This window comes from Culex pipiens, chromosome 3 (genome assembly GCF_016801865.2).
Source record: "Culex pipiens pallens isolate TS chromosome 3, TS_CPP_V2, whole genome shotgun sequence".
Taxonomy (NCBI): Eukaryota; Metazoa; Arthropoda; class Insecta; order Diptera; family Culicidae; genus Culex; species Culex pipiens.
This window is the reverse complement of record NC_068939.1, coordinates 92671289-92689154: the sequence shown is the minus strand read 5'-3', so window position 1 is coordinate 92689154 and position 17866 is coordinate 92671289. Positions and strand designations below refer to the sequence as shown.

General features: G+C 42.1%; 1 protein-coding gene across 8 annotated transcripts in view; it reads right to left on the bottom strand.

The window, feature by feature from the left end:
• LOC120430383 (protein lingerer-like) overlaps window positions 1-17866 on the bottom strand; it is a 34373-nt gene that overhangs the window by 9718 nt on the left and 6789 nt on the right. For 5 of the 8 annotated variants that reach the window (XM_052710935.1, XM_052710936.1, XM_052710933.1 and 2 more), the window contains exons 2-10: window positions 13420-15638; window positions 13181-13356; window positions 12908-13110; window positions 12712-12846; window positions 6458-6550; window positions 6196-6332; window positions 5688-6130; window positions 5246-5506; window positions 4916-5077 (exon numbers count right to left, since the gene is read on the bottom strand). In XM_052710935.1, coding sequence (XP_052566895.1) covers window positions 4916-5077; window positions 5246-5506; window positions 5688-6130; window positions 6196-6332; window positions 6458-6550; window positions 12712-12846; window positions 12908-13110; window positions 13181-13356; window positions 13420-15604 — 3795 coding nt within the window. In that variant the 5' untranslated portion in view covers window positions 15605-15638. The remainder of the gene's footprint in view (window positions 1-4915; window positions 5078-5245; window positions 5507-5687; window positions 6131-6195; window positions 6333-6457; window positions 6551-12711; window positions 12847-12907; window positions 13111-13180; window positions 13357-13419; window positions 15639-17866) is intronic. The other 3 variants (XM_052710937.1, XM_039595483.2, XM_039595485.2) reach the window with 3 other exon arrangements.

Sequence of the window (17866 nt, the reverse complement as noted above, 5' to 3'; positions counted from 1 at the left end):
ATGTCGCCACGTCTGCCCTAAAAAGAAGAAGATTTGAGGTAATCTGTTTTGTTCTGGTGATGGATGATGTTTATGTTGCATGTTACGTGGAGATGGTACAACTGAGTTCGGTAACGGTCGCATGAGTAAAGAACCCGCCCTAAACGATGCAAACACGCTTGGTATTTCGAGGTACGACGCAATCCAGACCTGCAGCGGAGGATGAAATGGCCAATTCAACCTCCCACGCATTCCCGAGGTCGCAAGTGAGCTAGGCCAGCTTGCTTGACGGTTCAACACCTGTCGAAGATCATCGCAGCGCAGTCACCAGGTATCACCAACATCGTAGTTTAGCATCGTGGAGGTTCAACAGTCGCCCGGAGGCGACTACGGGGGCCAACCGGTCCCCGTTTCCAGGGAAGTCTTTTCAATGCATTGTTTTTCGGTTTAAAAAGCACCCTCTCATATTATTGATAGCGCATCGGCACATCATCACCGGAGACGGCCCTGACGGGTCGCACAGCCAGCACACAGCACGAGTCCAGAACGCCCACGCAGAGGCGCACGATACGGTTCGATGGAGACGTCCGTCGAAGCCAACTGTCCGGCGGCGAAGTCCGTTGGAGCACACTTCAGTCCAGCAGCGAGATGTTCGAGTACAACAGTCAGCAGTCCAGCGTCCAGTCCGTTGGTGTCTACAGTCCGGCGGTGAACACCGTTGGAAATCCAGCACGAAGCAGCAGAAGATCGCGATCGAGGCATCCGCAGCAGATGCAACAGCAGCACAGCAGAAGAAAAATTGCAAACAAACAGCAACAGAAACAGTTACAGAAAAGATCGAGAAAGTTAGGCGAAAAATAGTATAGCTCGATCAGTCGCAGTAGGCGACGATTGTCGCATTGTTCGGAGATTGTTTACGAAAAGGAAAATGAAATCGAAAGTGAACTTGAAGTCGTAACAATAGATCTAAAAATAGCCCTAGGAATAACAGTAGTTGTAGTAGTAGTAGATTGTTTTGAAATCGGTCGATTCCAAGGCGGCCGGCGTATGTTTGTACACGAGAAGAAGGTTTGCTGATAGGGCACAAACGTGATCCACAGATCGCCCTCTCTTACTCTAGCGCAGGCAAACTGCAGTCTTTCTGTCCCTTCTGGACAGCTGATAATTGCTCGCAGGAGCGAAAAGGCATTTTCTCTCCCCGATCGTACTCGATCGCGGGACCCTCAACAGCAGCAGCAGAATTAGTATTATTTAGATCCCAATAAACTACCAACCGGGTAACAACGCGTCTTTTCGAGCGGAATAAAGTTGTTTTAATGTTCGCGCAGCTTTGTTCGTTTTATTCGCGTTTTTAAAGTGTCCGAAGAAACAGCTGGAAGAGCGAACAAAAATGTTTAGCTGACATAAAACGATTGATTTTTTATACTGTTTCTACGCATAATTCCGTAGTAACTTTTCAAAAGGGCTTAACCTTGCATGTAAACAAACCGTCTATTCCACTTGCTGAAGCGAATGAGGTTTTAGACTATGGCAAACAAACAAACAAATTCGCACGTTATCGAGTTTGAAAAATTGCCAAACAAAGTCAAATGAATGCAGGCTGACATTTCTGCAAACAAATGCAGGCAAACAAACTAATCAGGCTAACTGTCAAAAAGTGCGAGTTTGTTTGCCATAGTCTAATGCTTTCTTGACAGTTCACGTTGAGTGTGGGGGAGCTTGTTTACATCCAAGGTTACGCCCTTTTGAAAAGTTAATACGGAATTTTGCCAGTCTTCCTCATTGCCCTATTTGTCCCTATTGAGCCAGTTATCAGTTTGGCTTTTCGTTGTATCGATCGATTTCCCAAAAAAAAAAAGCCGTACATATTAGGATGTAACAAAACCACACTTTTTTGCGGGCATTTCAGGGGATGATCCCCTAGGTGTACTGAGTCAGAATCCCAAATATGAGCCCGATTGGTTGCGACAGGACCTGGCGCTCCAACTTCAAATTTTAAATGGGATTTAACCCGTAAAATCGGTGCGTTTTGGTTTTTGCCATTTTTGAGTCCTTCAACGATTTTTGGATTTTTCAAAAATACGGAATACGGAATACACAAAATGCACACAACATCCGTGCGTAATAAAGCGCTTTCAAGACAGCCGCGTTAGTTGACACTCGAGCAAGGTTTAGAATCGGTTCTGCCTGGGCATCCAACAGAACCCTGAGAGTCAACCGTAGAGCTTCTTGCAGTTCCATAAGAACTTTAGTTCTCAACAATCACAACAACAAAAACAACAACACGACGCTGGACAAAGACATGCTGACGCGTCGCGATGCACCGTAGCATGCGTTGCATAGTTTGCCGAAAGCGCGCATCAAAAGCGAGTGTTGCCAGAACATGTTTTACGTTATCAGAAAAACAAAAGAAAAGATTTTGTAAATTCAGTACCATTTTTCAGAGCGGTCAAATCTCTTCACAGTCTTCGGCAAAGTTGTGCCCTGAAATTAAAACTATAAGCTCATGAGGTTTTTGAAAAATTTAAAAATCGTTGAAGGACTCAAAAATGACAAAAACCAAAACGCACCGATTTTACGGGTTAAATCCCATTTAAACTTTAATGCCGGAGCGCCAGGTCCTGTCGCAACCAATCGGGCTCATATTTGGGATTCTGACTCAGTACACCTAGGGGATCATCCCCTTAAATGCCCACAAAAAAATGTGATTTTGTTACATCCTACTGCCGCTCTAATCGTGTCCGTCCCATATGTAAAAACAGCAAGCCGAGAAAAACGCGTTTCAAAGTTGTGACGCCCATAAGGCTACGTGTTAGAATTTCACGAAAAAGTGGATTTTCTCCGGCTTTCTAGAACAAAGTACTAAATTTTATTAGTTTTTCTGATAGTTTACATGATTTTGAACCAAACTGCATCATAACCTCAAAATTGACGAAATTACGTATGGGACGGACTAGCTTCGAGCGGCAGCCTAGTACATATACAAATTTGGGGGCTATCCACAGAAATGTGCTGTGAAAACATCCAAAAATTGTATCTCGAGAAGGAGTTTTGAGATCGATGTTGTGTCTTCGGCAAAGTTGTAGATTTTCAATCTATTTTGTAGGTCAGTGTAATCAAGTCTTCAGATAATCGAATCACGAAAAAAATTGTTACGTTGTTTTATTTTTAATTGTCGAGCTCTAAACTACGCTAAAGTGATTTAGAATTTTTAAATCCAAGATGGTGGCAATCAACTATTCAAATTTTACTATAATGGGGTCGCAGAACTCGATTTTGATGTTAAAAATAACAAACTAAAAAGAAACACGAAAAGAATATTTTTGTTCGTGATTCGATTATCCGAAGTCCCATACAAACCTTCGGATAATCGAGGCTTCGACTAATCGAGTCTGGACGAAAAAAAAAATGTTTTCAGATTTATGTTATCACGACTTACATTCCAATAAGGCCAAATTAAATGATGAAAGCCATATTGATATGTTGGTCGTAATTTAGAATATCTGAAAAGAGTCCGATTTGCGATGCTTTTCCGTCGGGTCGAAAGAGTTTTCGCGTTCGTCGTCGGTGTGCAATAAAAACAAAACTTTAACATACCGTTTTAGCTCGATAAACATGGTAACTCACCGTTCGCTTCGTTAATCAGTACCTCACTAAACATCAATAATTTAAAACTCGTAAAATCATCTCAAGTTAAAAGTTACATTGTTTAATCCTTCGATCTTTAATTACAAATGATTTGGTTCCTTCTGTCTTTCCACAGCCGGCTGCCATTTCATTTAAAATTTAACAACCGATAAACGGAAAATGTCTAATCCGCAGCATCCGATTGATTGCCTTGAGAATAATATATAATACCTTTCAACAAACACTACGATTTTGGGTCGCATCATCATCTTCTATCATCATCTTCTCCTGACCAAACACCCTATCCTACTAACAAATTGTCAGGTTCCTGGCGCTTGTGGGGTGTAAGCACAGGGCAAACCAGCTGCTCTAGTAGGGCCAACGGCGCCCGCTGACTAACATTCCCGTCCCTTAAAATCGAGATCTACAAACTGACATGGCGGGCGCCGTTGGTGGCCAATGACTGTTACCTATTCGCAACTGATCTAGTTTGTTCTGGGGTTCTTTCTTTTCAGCGCATTCATAGGGAAACGCCATTACCGTTTTAACTTTTCAACAGGGCGAATCCGTAGATGTAAATAAGCAGCCTATCGTTTCTTACTCACCGTGAACTGTCACTTGAGCAAGTGGGATGGACTGTTTGTTTACATCTACCGAGAAATTAAAAGTGAAAGTGTGTGCAACATGGAGTTAAACTTTCTGTGCAGTTGCTGTGAAGGTTCCCATGGCACTTCGAAAAGTTTAACTCCATGTTGCACGCACACACTCTCACTTTTAATTTCTCGACAGATTCGCTCTATTGAGAAGTTAATACGGATTAGATCGCCGAAGCTTATGATCAGCAGTGCTGAATGGATATTACGGTCCAGTTCAAAAACCATTATGGATGGTCTCGCTAAGATTTGTATTGAATGCTGGATGCCTCCCGAGCTGCGATGCTATGGAGAGGTCGCCGAGCCTTCCAAGTCCAAGTTATGAGAAAGGTTTTTTTGACGATTTATTCTGAAAACTCTGCTGTCAATATTTTAGAAGCGTTTTTGTACTGCTGCTCGAGCAAGTTCGTCCCATCTATAATTCCGACAATTTCGAGATAATCAAGCATTGTAGTTTAAAGTTAAACTTGACCTAGATTGCGTTCATTCCCAACTCTCCACAACTCTATTTCACTCAACAAAAACGCGTGATGACGCATTCGGCACTAGTTGCGAGTGCGGTTTGTGGTTGCACTAACGAATTAAGACAAAAAAAAAGCAATCAAATGCGATCTCCGAGGTCTTCCCCCTCAGTGCGGATCTCGCCGCTCTCCTACCTGATGCATTGCCTGATGCATGTTGATGTTGTGGTGCGTCGGTATCGTCGGAATATAGAGATGCTGTCCGTAGGGCTGGCCGGACGTCGCACCCGCAGTCTGTGTTCCGGCTATGTTGTAGGGGGGCGGTGTGCCAGAGTGAAACGATTGTTTCTCGTACGACTAAAAAATAGTACAAATGAGAGGTGGTTAATTTGGCGGGGGGCGCCGGGAATTTGGGGGCGTAATTGTGTAGCATAGTTGCATGTTTTTTGTTGATGTTTGATTTGGTGGTACTGGTTTTGTCCTCGTATTCGTAGTGTTTTTTCTTCTTTAGCTTCGGAACCTTACATTGACTTTATTTAGCGCAACATGGCTTTTGCCATACATCGAGGGCGCAATATCAGAGCCACTTCCTCCCGCCGATTGTGGATTGGAGACAGTCTGTCCCTTGGACTGTTGGCCAACGCCGCCCGACGACGGGTACGGGTTTTTGTTGTAATCCTGGCCGCCGGTTTGGCTCAGCGTGTCATATCCACTTGTTCCGTAGCCACTGTTGTACGCCGGTTTCTGGAACTGTCCTCCCGACGTCGCATTCGTCGCCATTTGTTGCTATGGAGGTTGGTTGAAGATTTGGTATTGGTATTTTTATTTGTTGGCATTGGCATTGGTTGTGTGTTTGTTTTTTTGGTTTTTGATACGAGGTTACAAGGTGAGAAGTAGAGTACATGCAAAAAAGACAACGAGTAAAATTTCTACGATTCGAATACTAATAATCAAACTAACTACTAACAGGATATATTGCTGGGGTGCCATATTGGAAGCCGCCGGGCATCACATTACCGCCGTAAAAATAAGCGTATGGCAGGTTCAACATAGGACCACCAGACCCTGTTTGTTGTGACATGGTACTTGGGACGTTACTAACAGGAGACGAGTTGTTGTCGGTCCGAGTGAACCGACCATCGGACATGGTCGAGTACGCGACGGAACCGAGGTTAGCGTCGCGCACACCGGCCGCACCGAGACTCGTCGGCGTTTGGTAGTTCATATCGTAGTATCCAGGCACATGTGACATACGCTGCTGAATCATTTGCAGCTCTTCGTAAGAGTAAACGGGCTGCTGGTAGAACGGCACGCCCGGCTGAATGTACGGGCTGACCATCGGTATGTTGGGCACAACACCACCGGTTCCGGTGCCACTACCACTACCCGCTCCGCCACTGCCCGATTTAGCTGCAAAAGAGAAAAAAGAGCGTTCATTAGTCCAACTCCACAACTCCAATCAACTCGAGCCATACTTGTCGTGGATACTACGGAGCTGTTGTTGTTGGGCAACGACGACGAACTCGACACGCTGTTGCTGTTGTTGTTGTTGGCGCTGTTCTGGTTCTGCTGGTTGGAAACCGCCGTGCTAGAGGCCACACTGGAAAGAAAGCTTTCATCAGTTCAGACGCGCGTCAAAATTTTCGTAAGTTGGAATCCTCTCTCGGATTAGGATGGGTTAAGGTTAAGAAGCAACGAAGACCTCTCTTGTGGTGATTGGTGGTGGGGGTGGCTTACCTCTCAAACTGCGTCGACACGGGCGTGTCCTTTAGCTTCGAACTGCTAAAGTTACTGTACTGTCCGGAGGAGGTGCTCGTACTGCCAGAATAGCTGTTGTTACGTACGTGTTGTGGGGGTGTGTGTGTGAGTTTCGTTAGCGGGTTTGCACACGCACCAAACAATTATTTTTTTTGGTTTGGTTGTTGGAGAGGCACGATGACCATGATTAGGGGGTGAGATGAGTGAGTTTGTAGTATGAGAGATATCCGATTCGGTAGGGATTAACGGCAAAACAAACATGGAAAACGAAGAAAAAAATATAAAATTTGTTAGATGTTATTCGAACAAGGTTGATTGAAAAACAATGATTGTGGGTATTTGGGAAGCGATGAACACTTGTCATGCAAAGAATCAACGCTGAGTGTAAGCCGTGATTTGCACCCAAATCTACCGCTTACGAGGTGGAAGCGTTACCACTAGGCTATGTGGCTCGGTCTTTATACATTCGTGCCTTAAAACTCAATCCATTTCATCGAATCATCTTTGCGGTTAACTTTACGCAGTAGGCCTGGCCGGGCCGAAAAGAATAATGTTGGAAGCAATTTCCCCAACTTTTTCTGGAGCGGGGAGGGAGGACGTCTACTTGCATGGAAGAGGTCCAATGTAAGGTTACCTATCTTCAGGGGCGGTCGCGAAATGACCATAAGTTGGCCGTACACTGCCTACTATGGGCGGCCAGGTCCCAGGTGATTACACCCCAATTTTTTTCTTATTTATATTAATAATTGTAGTACATTTGAGTATCCCGAAACTGTATTACCCTCACTGAAGCCGCCAGGCCTACCGCGATGCTTTAACCGCAGAGAGGATTTTGTGAACGGGTCACATTTCGCAGAATCTACAGTGGAGGAAGGATGCGTGGATATACCGTACCATACGCTCTGGATTAAACTATCCAATTTTATTTCCTCATTTTTTTATAACTTTGTAGAACTAATTTACATAGAAATACAAAAAAAAACCTAAAATATGTTGACACTTTGGTCCACTTCTGAGGGCAGATTCAGATACTTTCAAACTGAAATTTTGACATTTTTCAAAATAGACATCTCGAGTTTCAAGAAAAGAACTTTTTGATTTCCGGCATTTCTAGTGCTGGATTTCCCCCTTCGAACACAGCCTGATTCGCAATTCGCAATTTTCAGTGTAAGAACGGGCCTTGACCGATCTTATGCACCAGGTTCCCGACGAACACGCACTGCCCTTACACCTACATCTCACCCTTGCTCAGAGTCAGTACGAGCAGCACGCTAGAACACGCTTTGAGTGTTCGTGCCAGGCATGCACACCTTCTTTTCCGGTTACGCATTTTAACTCGGCCGGGGGTGGTACATTACGTAGGGTTTGATGTAAGTATAAGCGCCTAACCATTTATAGTGTGCCTATCAACTTTCATTAAAGCAAAAACTGTTATATTTTTAGTTTGAATTCAAAAACTAATTGTTATTTACTGTGTATTGTTTTCTCCTGAAATCTTCCCTGTTGTTGGGTCGTGTTTATTTGTTGCTATTTCTTTTGTCGCGGTGTTTTGTTATAATATTTTGATCCTAAGCATTTTAGAAAAGTTTTTCAAAAGTACAATAGTAATATTTGTGTTAATCCTTTAATCATTCCATAAATTGAGTAAGGGCTCAAACCTCACTTGCTTAAGAAAAAGGTGAAGTTTCAAAACAATGGACAGTGAAGGAAATATACTATGTAAAGAATCAATAGTAAAAGAAAGATAGTAATTAATTAAAAGAAATTAACAATAGTTATTAAATAGAGGTAACAAACAAGCTTAGATTTTATTGAGGGCAATTTACAGGGAAGATGAGAAATTATTCAAATAGATAAATAAAGAAAGGGCACATGATAAACAAAATTGACAACGCTGCCAAATTAAGGGAAAGCAGACAGTTTGTTACAGTAGCATCAATTGGTAAAATAGAGTGGAAAAGCGTTGAGAAATAAGAGAATCAAATAAATAAAATAGCAATCAAATGGAGGATAGTAAGCAGAAGCCGTTTTAGAAAATCAGTGAAACAAAATAAACAGAAGATAGATGGTAGCTGGAAATGGAAAGGAGAGAAACCCCGTTCTGCGACGTTCAGGTACATCCACAGCAGTTGACTCAACATACTGCGAATCAAAACAATACCGTCTACAATCACAAATAACTTCCCTTACCCACATTGACGCGCCCCTTTCTTCTAGCCGTCTCGACTCTGACCCTCGCTGGTCAAAGGTTTACGATCCGTTTCCACAGGCCACCAGCTAGGTCATCATGAAAACCAAGCCAACGTGGAGGTAAGAAAATAGGACACTTGCAAGGAACCAGAGCTATACTGTCCTGATCAAGAATGATCTAACAGGACTACGGACGTAGTCAGTGACGCTCCTTCCAGGATGTTCCTCGCCTAAGCGTCAACTGAAGATGTAGGGGCAGGGGGGGCAGAATGGCCCGCCTAAGTAAAATGCGCCAAAAACCATGGAAAAACATGAAAACTTATGAATTCAGTGTAGTAGGCTTATGCTTTGGGATGTTCCCTTCAATGTTGTATACCTGGTTGATAGAATTTTTTAGCTTAAAACTATTTTTGAGCCACTTTAAAAAAAAAGTTTTTTCGACTACTTTTCTAGGGTGCGGGGCAGAATGGGCCACCCTGCGGGGCAGAATGGGCCACCTTAGAAAACAAGCCATTTCGTCTAATACAACGTTAAAGGGAGATAAGAAATTACTTAAGGTACCTTTCTAACATAGTTTTCATGAAGTTAGACCACTTTAATAAAAATAGTCACTTACCAAAACAAACATTTTTGAAAATAGTGTTAATATGTTGAAAAAGGACACTATTTTTACAAATAATCATCAAAACAACTAAAAAATCAACTAATGTTGCATTAAACTTTATTTGTGAAGCTACCAGGAGTGAAATAATCCATTTAATCCAAATTTCATAACTTTTGATTGTTTTTATAAGGCAGGATAAGGGTGGTCCATTCTGCCCCCAAGTGGATTTTATTTTAACACTTCCACCACCAAGCCTCTAAATGATTTTAAGGTTCCGTTGTTGATTGTATACCTTGGTAGTAACATCTAGTAACGTTATAAGCATTGAGCAAACATTTTCAAGCAATCCAACTTTTTAGAAAGCTTATTTAAGAACCTCGAAATAAACAACATTTGCGTGGTTTTTTTAATAAATTTACATTTTTGCTCATAATTCGAAAAATACAATGAATTCAAACGTCGTTTTCGGTATGGTGAAGTTATTTGACGTCCTTTATAAGACCCTTGCCTTACAATTGGTCTAAATCCATTCTAAAGCCCAAAACCAAGGGTGGCCCATTCTGCCCCCCTGGTCCATTCTGCCCCCCCTGCCCCTATTACCAGTATCATTCACCCTTGGCCTGCACCCCTTCGAACACAGCCTGATGCATAAAAAATGGCTTGCGTTTGTTAAGTTTTAAAATTGCATTAAAAGGATATCTTTTGCCCAATTTTTCCAAATTCATTTTCATCGTTTTTCTTTGAAACTTATTCCTGAACTCATAGATCTAGGGTTTTTTCTCAAAATTTATTTTCCCTAAAAGAGCACGCAGCTAGCAACATCTAAACATAGAAACATGTACCCTCCCTGTAAAGGCTTATGAATTGATCTCAGTTGAAAGGTTCTCCAAATCTCTGAATTGCAAATGTAACATCCTGGAGCAGAACTGTTAAATTCTAATAAACACCAATTGAATTGAATTGAAATTGAAATTATTCCTGAACTGCAATTTAAAAAAATATTTTTTAAGGTTTCGCATGGTTAACCCTTTACAACCCAACCTCTAGAAAGGCTTCAATTAAAAAAATCGCCAAAAAATCCATTTTTCAACCAATTTTGATCATTTAAAACAGGGGTGCTCAAAGTTTTTGAAGGCCGGGCCAAATTTGAAGCTCAAATGAGCTTGCGGGCCAAATTTACAAAAAAAGGTTATTAAAAAAATTACGTTATTTTAATTTAAAAGATTTAATTTCTGTTATTTAAAAAAATGTCAATTCAAAATAATAGAAACCACAAAATAACGGTTTTTAGCTGAATGTACTTGTGTTTTCAAAAAAATTTTTTTTTTTATATTTCGATAATGGTGACATTACAAATAGAACAATTCATCTAAAGGCGTAATTTTATCTATAAGTTAAGTGTGGCTAATGAAAAATCGTAGAGAGCCAGAATTTCAACATTTATTTCATCGAAAATTCACTAAAATTCAAACAATTCGACGCCAACATTTCAAAAAGCATCATGTACAAACCATGCGTTTTGAGAAAAACGCATTTGAATGTTGAGCATCCATTTTCAATTCCCATTTTAATATAAAAGCAAAATAAGATGTTCTAATAATAACAAACGATGAAAAACGTTCCTTTCATTGATACTTGATCATCCAAATTCAATAAAACATTATTTCCGTCGTTTTATTTAAGAAAAACAAACATAACTCCTTTTGAAATAACCAACGTCTATATCACCCTGCTGTCATTGAGGGGGACGATTTGTTATGATTCGTTTTTCTTCGCCGAATGTACATGGCGCTTTGTTCATGATGCTTTTTTTTCGTCACGAGGTTTATGTAGTCTTTTGTTTGACAGGTTGACAGGGCTATATAAACAGGGACTGCTGATGGCAGAGATTTTGTTTATGTTACTTTATTTAAAATCATGATTAAACAGACTTTACTGAAGTAACTTTTGCTCATTTTTGGTGGAGAGGTAGCTTGTTAGGAATACTTTCAGAGTATGCAATAACCCAGAAAGTGTCAAAATGTACATGATGCCTTTTGAAATGTTACCGTCGAATTTTTAATAAACCCAAACATGCTCAAATGATTATAAATACAAAGGAATGCATATTTGATTAATTTCAGTTGATTGCACTCAAAGTTTTGAAGTTTTTTGAAAATATATGTATGCTACTGGTTTTTTGAGCCATTTTTTTAATAATGTGAGAGGGGTGGGTTGATCTACGAAAGCTATGTGAAATATTTGCAACATTTTTAATCCTCCGATTTCCACATTTTGTCTGCCTGAATCAGTTGGTAGTCAATCACATTCGTTATCTAACTGTAATGAGTTCGAATCCCGAAGGAAGTGCAATGTAAGTTTGAAGGTCAGTTCATAAAAGGCATTATGACTTGCAAATTAATAAAGGAAACTTATATTTTTGCAACTATTACAGAATTCTACCCAAGTCAAACTTGAACGTTTTTTAAATATTTCCAAAAACGTTTGATGAAAGTTTTGACGATATTTACTAGTTTCACTCACAAACGTGTAGAATTGTTTAATTATAATTTTTTTGAACAAGTTATTTTTATCCTAAAGTGGGGATCAAAATATTGATAAATCATAAGTTTTTATTAAATAATAAAATATAAAAAAGATTAGCATATAAAAGTTTAAAATAAACCTTAATTTTTAAAAAAGGATAAAATCACTTTACAAGTAGTCAACGGACCATTTTACATGATCAATCAAAATGGGTCCGCGGGCCATAAAATATCACCTCGCGGGCCACGTTTGGCCCGCGGGCCATACTTTGGTCACCCCTGTTTTAAAAGCATTGGAAAGAAGAACTCTGAAAATTTTAGAAAGTTTCAGGGTTGGAAGATTTACTTGTTTTATGTGAAAATGTAATTTTTTAGGGGTCAACTTTGGCAGTTTTTTTTTAACTAACATTTCCTCTATATTATGAGAAATTAAGTTTGCAGTAATTTTTGTAGTGTCCCAGACTATGCCTCTACGCATTTAAAAAAAATATAATGGTGTCATTCTATAGCAAAAAATGTGAAAAATAATCAAAAAATTTAAAATGTGACTGTAAAAACATAAAAAAGATAGGCAAAATGTAATGACAGGAGGTGGTAGAATAAACCAAATACTACCAAAAACAAACATAAACTAAACAAGATAAATGCAAATTAAAAAACTAAAAATGAGACAAGAAAAACAACACAAGAGAAGTTAAGTTTTTCGTAGAACAAAAGTTGCTCAAAATGACCTCCTGAACACGGGTAAAAAAAATTGCCAGTAGAGGGTTAATTGCAAGTTTATCATTATCGTTATCCTCCGTATTGATCTGTTACTGATGCGTTGTCAATTCCACAAACAACAAAAAGAGACACCGGAATAACACAAAATGGTAGTGCAAAAAACTCAACAAACACTCCGAACCGCCACTCACCCGGTATTACTGTTGAGTCCCGAGTTTCCGTACACGTTCTGCGAGCTGTTCTGGTAGCTCTGCTGCGACGGGAAGGCCGACGACGTCTGACTGACCGGGTACTGGCTCGACAGGTAGCCGGTGTTGGTGTTCGAACTGCGGTAATCAAACTCCAGGTTAGTATCTACGCGGTCAAAGTTTGGACCTCGGTGCCTACCTGTTATTGCTAACATTGTTGTTGTTGACGGGCAGGTTCGGGCTGGACTGGTTCACCGTGGACACACCCACCGAACTGCTCGAGTTGTTGTTGGGCACGACACTGCTCGACACGTTGCTGCTGGGCTGCTGGTACGAGTTGACGCCGCTCTGGTTGTACGAGCTGTAGTTGTTGGACGACGCGGGATACGTGTTGGTGGACACCTGGAACAGGGAGACGATCATCTCAAACTCCTCTTACGCTGTTGTGGCGTTGCGTGAGGCGCACACTTACCTGTGTGCTAGAATAGCTGGAGTTGTTGTATCCTTGCGGCGCAGCCGACGATGGATACGAGGATGTTTTGTTCGCCTGCGACGAGGTGGAGTACGAGACGTTTTGATATCCGCCAGAACCGGCGTTCGTTCCGGTGGACTGACTATAGGGATCAGTCTTGGTGAGTTGTTCGAGCGCTGCCAAAGAGAAGAGGGCGTATTAGTTGGAGATTTGGTGGAGAAAGCTAGTTTAAAACTCACTTGACGTGGTGCTGTTGATGGAGTTGACGTTCACCCCAGCACTCACGGACGAAGGAACAACGGTGGAGGCGTTACGCTGCGAGTAACTGCTGGACAGGCTGTCGTTCTGGGACGCCGACAGCGAATCGCTTTGACCGGGCAAAATCTGCGTGCTCTGTAAGCTGCTGGTGAGATTGGACTTGGGCTGCAGGTTGTTGACGACGCTGGCCGCGGACTTGCTCTGGTAGTCGCTGACATCCGGCTGCTGGACGACGGTGGGTTGGACCGCCGACGGAAGCTGCACCGACGCGGACGTGTTCTGCTCCAAACTGCTGGTGCTGAACTTGTCCGTAACGGCCGACACGCTGTCGAACGAATCGTCCGTGCCGAAGTCGAGACCACCGAACTGCACGTCCAGATAGCCAATGTTGTTGAGGCTGTCCCCGGGCATCTCGACGGCACTTGACGGAATCTTCGACGGCGGTGGAACTCGCGCTCGCTGCCGTCGAACCGGAGGCTGCTGGGAGGAACCTGTAACCTGGTCACTGTAGCTGCTGGTCGTACCGTACGTGGTGGGATATTGCACGGTGCTCGGTTGGAACGAGTTGACAACACTCGCCTGGAGATTGGAATTCTGCGAAGATAGTGTATTGAAATACTGTGATTGTTCCGCGGAGAGCGACGCCGACGGGTTGATCTGCGGAATCTCCAGCGCCTGTCGCAGATGTTGCGCCGCAGTTGGCGTCGGGTGGAGATCCGGATACTGAACCGTGTTGCTGGCAGCAGCTGCCGCCGTCGCCGTGCTGGACACGACGGTGGTGCTGTACTGTTGCACCAGATCAGTCTCTTTCGGCTGGGGTGGGTTCAGAATTTGCTGTTCCAAACCCGGTGGGGCAGACAGTTCCGTAGGATTCGTCACCGAAGCCGGAACGACCGCGACAGGCTGCTGCGAGGCGGCCACGACTGCTGCCGCCGTCTGAGGCTGCTGCGGCTGCGACTGCTGCTGAGATTGCGTAGACGGCAGCTGGGAGGCTGCCTGCTGCTGTTGCGGCTGCTGCTGCGCTGGCTGCGTCGTACCGGCCGCCTGCGTACTCGGCGTGAAAACTTTGGTATCCGACAACGACCCGGTGTACTCCTCGTTGTCCCAGTCTCCCCAGGTGTCGGTGAATGCAGACGTTTCCTCCGGCTTGGTGAGATCATTGGCGGCACTAGGCGTCGACACCGGATCCCAAGCGTCGATCTCCTGGTGGTCGTTCATTCGTGGTCCCCGGTTTTGATCCCGCGGACCGGGACCACGAGTTCCGACCCGAGGACCTCCACCGCGTCCACCTCGCGAACCACCAGCGTAACTGCCACGTCCCGGACCATTGTCGCGACCATCCCGCGGAGGACCACGCGGGCCACGTGCGCCCCGATCGAAACCGTTACGATCACCGCCACGATCTCCATCACGGAAACTGCCACGACCTCCACGACCACCAGGACCGCCCGCACCACCAAGACCTCCGGCGAGACGCTGACCTCCGGGTCCACCCGTACGGGGGCCACGGCGATCCTTCGAATCGTTCGAGTTCATACCGCCACCACCGCCGGAACCTGAGCCAGCGTTGCCTCCAACATTGTCCCAATCGCCATCACCCGGAGCGGACTCGTTCTGCTCCTTGTTCTGCGATTTATTCTTCTTCTTTTTGGACGTTGTGGCAAACGCCCCGACCGGAAGTGTCTCGAGCAGAAAGATGACCGCTCGGTCCAGATCGTTGTCACACTCCTGCAAGGCGCAGCAAACATCCTCCTCCGAACGTTGCGTTGTCTCCATCAGCTTCTGGATCTTCTCCTGGATCTTCGGATCGTCCATGCCGCTTTTGATGTCTGTGATTTGAGCAATGCGAATCTGTTCGGCCGTCGGCTGCTTTGTCTTGATGGTGTGTGTGGTCGTCTGCTGCTGGTGCTGCTTGTCCTGCTGTCCTTTGGAGCCACCGCCGCCGCTGCTGTTGTTATCTGTGCCCTTGCCGCCCTTCTGTGGCTTGTCGCCACCGGTGCCGCCATCCGAGTTGTTGTTGGTGGCCTTACCGCCCTTCGGCTGCAACTGTTGCTGCTGCTGCTTCTGGTCGTCGGTTTCACCGCCGGCATTCTCTTTGTTCTCCTTGCCGGCCTTGGACTTGGTGCGGCCACCACCACCACCTCCGGAACGGACCTGTGTGCTCATCTCCGCTATATATACAGATGTATTTACAATGTAGCTGCGGGGTGGAGGAGGGAAGGAACGGGAAGGTGGTTTAGAATTAGGTGAACATTTTTTTTAGACTAGCTAAAGATTACAATTCGGATCATTTTGCGATACGGCTAAAACTCAACCTTTGCAATTTATCCAAATACTAGAGGTGGGCAAAACCGCTCTTTTTTAGGAGCCGCTCATTTTCGTTCGCTCATTAAAAAGAGCCGCTCTTTTGAACGGTTCTTTCGCTCTTTTTCAAAATTTGGATGAAAAGGTTTTTTTAAGAATCGTGTGATTTTATAAGTTATTTCACATTGGACTTTTAAAAATTATTTGATTCAAAAAATTTGAAAATGAAAACATTCGAGTAATTGAATGGCATCCAAACCTAAATCTAGGATGCTGAAAAAATGCTATTAATTTTAAAATTGCTTTTATTTCTGCAAAAATTGAACTAATGCTGATATTTTATTTGGAGAAAATATTCAGTGAACTCTTTTCAACATTCTGATTTAATCGATAAAAACTAAAAAAAACGGAATCGACGTAACACCTTATAATGTGGCCCTCTTAAACCTTGCGGTTTCGTCAACGGATCCACAGGCGTGTATCGTTCTGTTTGCGACAAGACTCCGCCTCCCGGGTCTCCTAAAAACTAAAGCTAAAGTTTAATCGGACAAAAGGATTAATTATTTCCAAAATCTCATTACTATTCAGTAGATTTTTGGTAATATTTTACAAATTATGAAATTTGAAATATTCAAATTTTTATTCCGGTAATACTTTAATATACAATCAATTGAACAGTGGAAAGTTTTTTTCATGTTGTTTAAAAAATCATTTACTTTTGGGATTAAATTTTATAAGCATTGAAATATTTGAAATTGCATTTTCAATTCACAAAAACAAATTTGATATTAATTTTTTTTTTGGAAATTCGATAAATTATATTTGAAACATAAATCATGCCATCTTGAAACGGTTCTTTAAAAAACCGGAGTTTAAAAAAGAACCGCGGTTCTTTTTTTGTGAGCCACGGTTCGTTCGCTCTTTTCAGTGAACCGGCTCTTTGAGCGGCTCGCTCTTTTTTTGCCCACCTCTACCAAATACGGCATTTCCAAATTAGACAAATCATGGCCCGTTTAATAATTCCATTAAGGCGAAGCCGTCAATTATTTTAAAGGAAATTTGAACATCTTTCTAAAATGCTCTGTATTTAGTTATTTTTTTCAGGTTCACAATCATTGATTAATGATGATTTTCATAACTTTACAAGGTTGGGGCAATGACTGTCAATGATGGTTCTGAATTCCAGGTCCAGAAAAAGTGAATTGAAATGAAAAATTAATCACTATATGTAAAACGCTTCTTACTACAAACAACAAAGAGAAAACCGTTTTTTTATTGATACATTCTGAATCAAGGTTTGAATGTTTTTTTCTATAACAATCATGGCCACCAAATGGCCGATCGGGAATGATGCCTTTCAGTAAGAGCCTTAACAACTTGTAGAAGGAAACTCTAGATTTGGTTTTGATCAAAAATTCCATCAGAACCTTGAAAAAGAATACACAGCATATGCTGATTCATTTTGGTAAAAAAGTCGTTAAATTAAACAAAATAAATACACAGCATTTTTCAGTGATGATCAATTTTCTTGGCTTAACTTAAGGCCATCACAATTTATTTTTTTAAGGTATTTGTCTTTTTCTCTTGGACAACTAACTAAATTTAAGCCAAAGTATAACAAAATGCTAAGTACATTTTTATAGTTGTGCTAAATATGAATTATTATCAATTAATTTATGAAAATATCCTCTGCTGAAGTTTTACGCCTTTTTCCTTTTTTTCCGATCACAAAATTCCAAATTTGTGATGAGATTAAAATAGCCCTATTTTATTGAAAATACACAAAATAAAAGTTAAAAATTTAATTTTTAATAGTTCACAATCAATTTTACTCGCTGAAATCCTTGTAAGAACGCTACGTCATTTGTGGATAACGTCTTAAGCCGTTCTTTTGATATTTCGCGTAGAAAGTTTATAAATTGTTTTACAATAGTGCATTAGATAACTTTTCGAATGTTTTTGTGCCGTCTACAATTATGGGATTTGTTCTGTCCTTTTAAACTTTGAATAAACTCGTAACTGTTCCGAGGTTGTGAGATAACTATTATTTGTTTTCAAAAAATAGAGACAGTTTAAACAGACACAGTTCAAGCTTATTTTATTTTAGGTATTTAGTTTCAATTA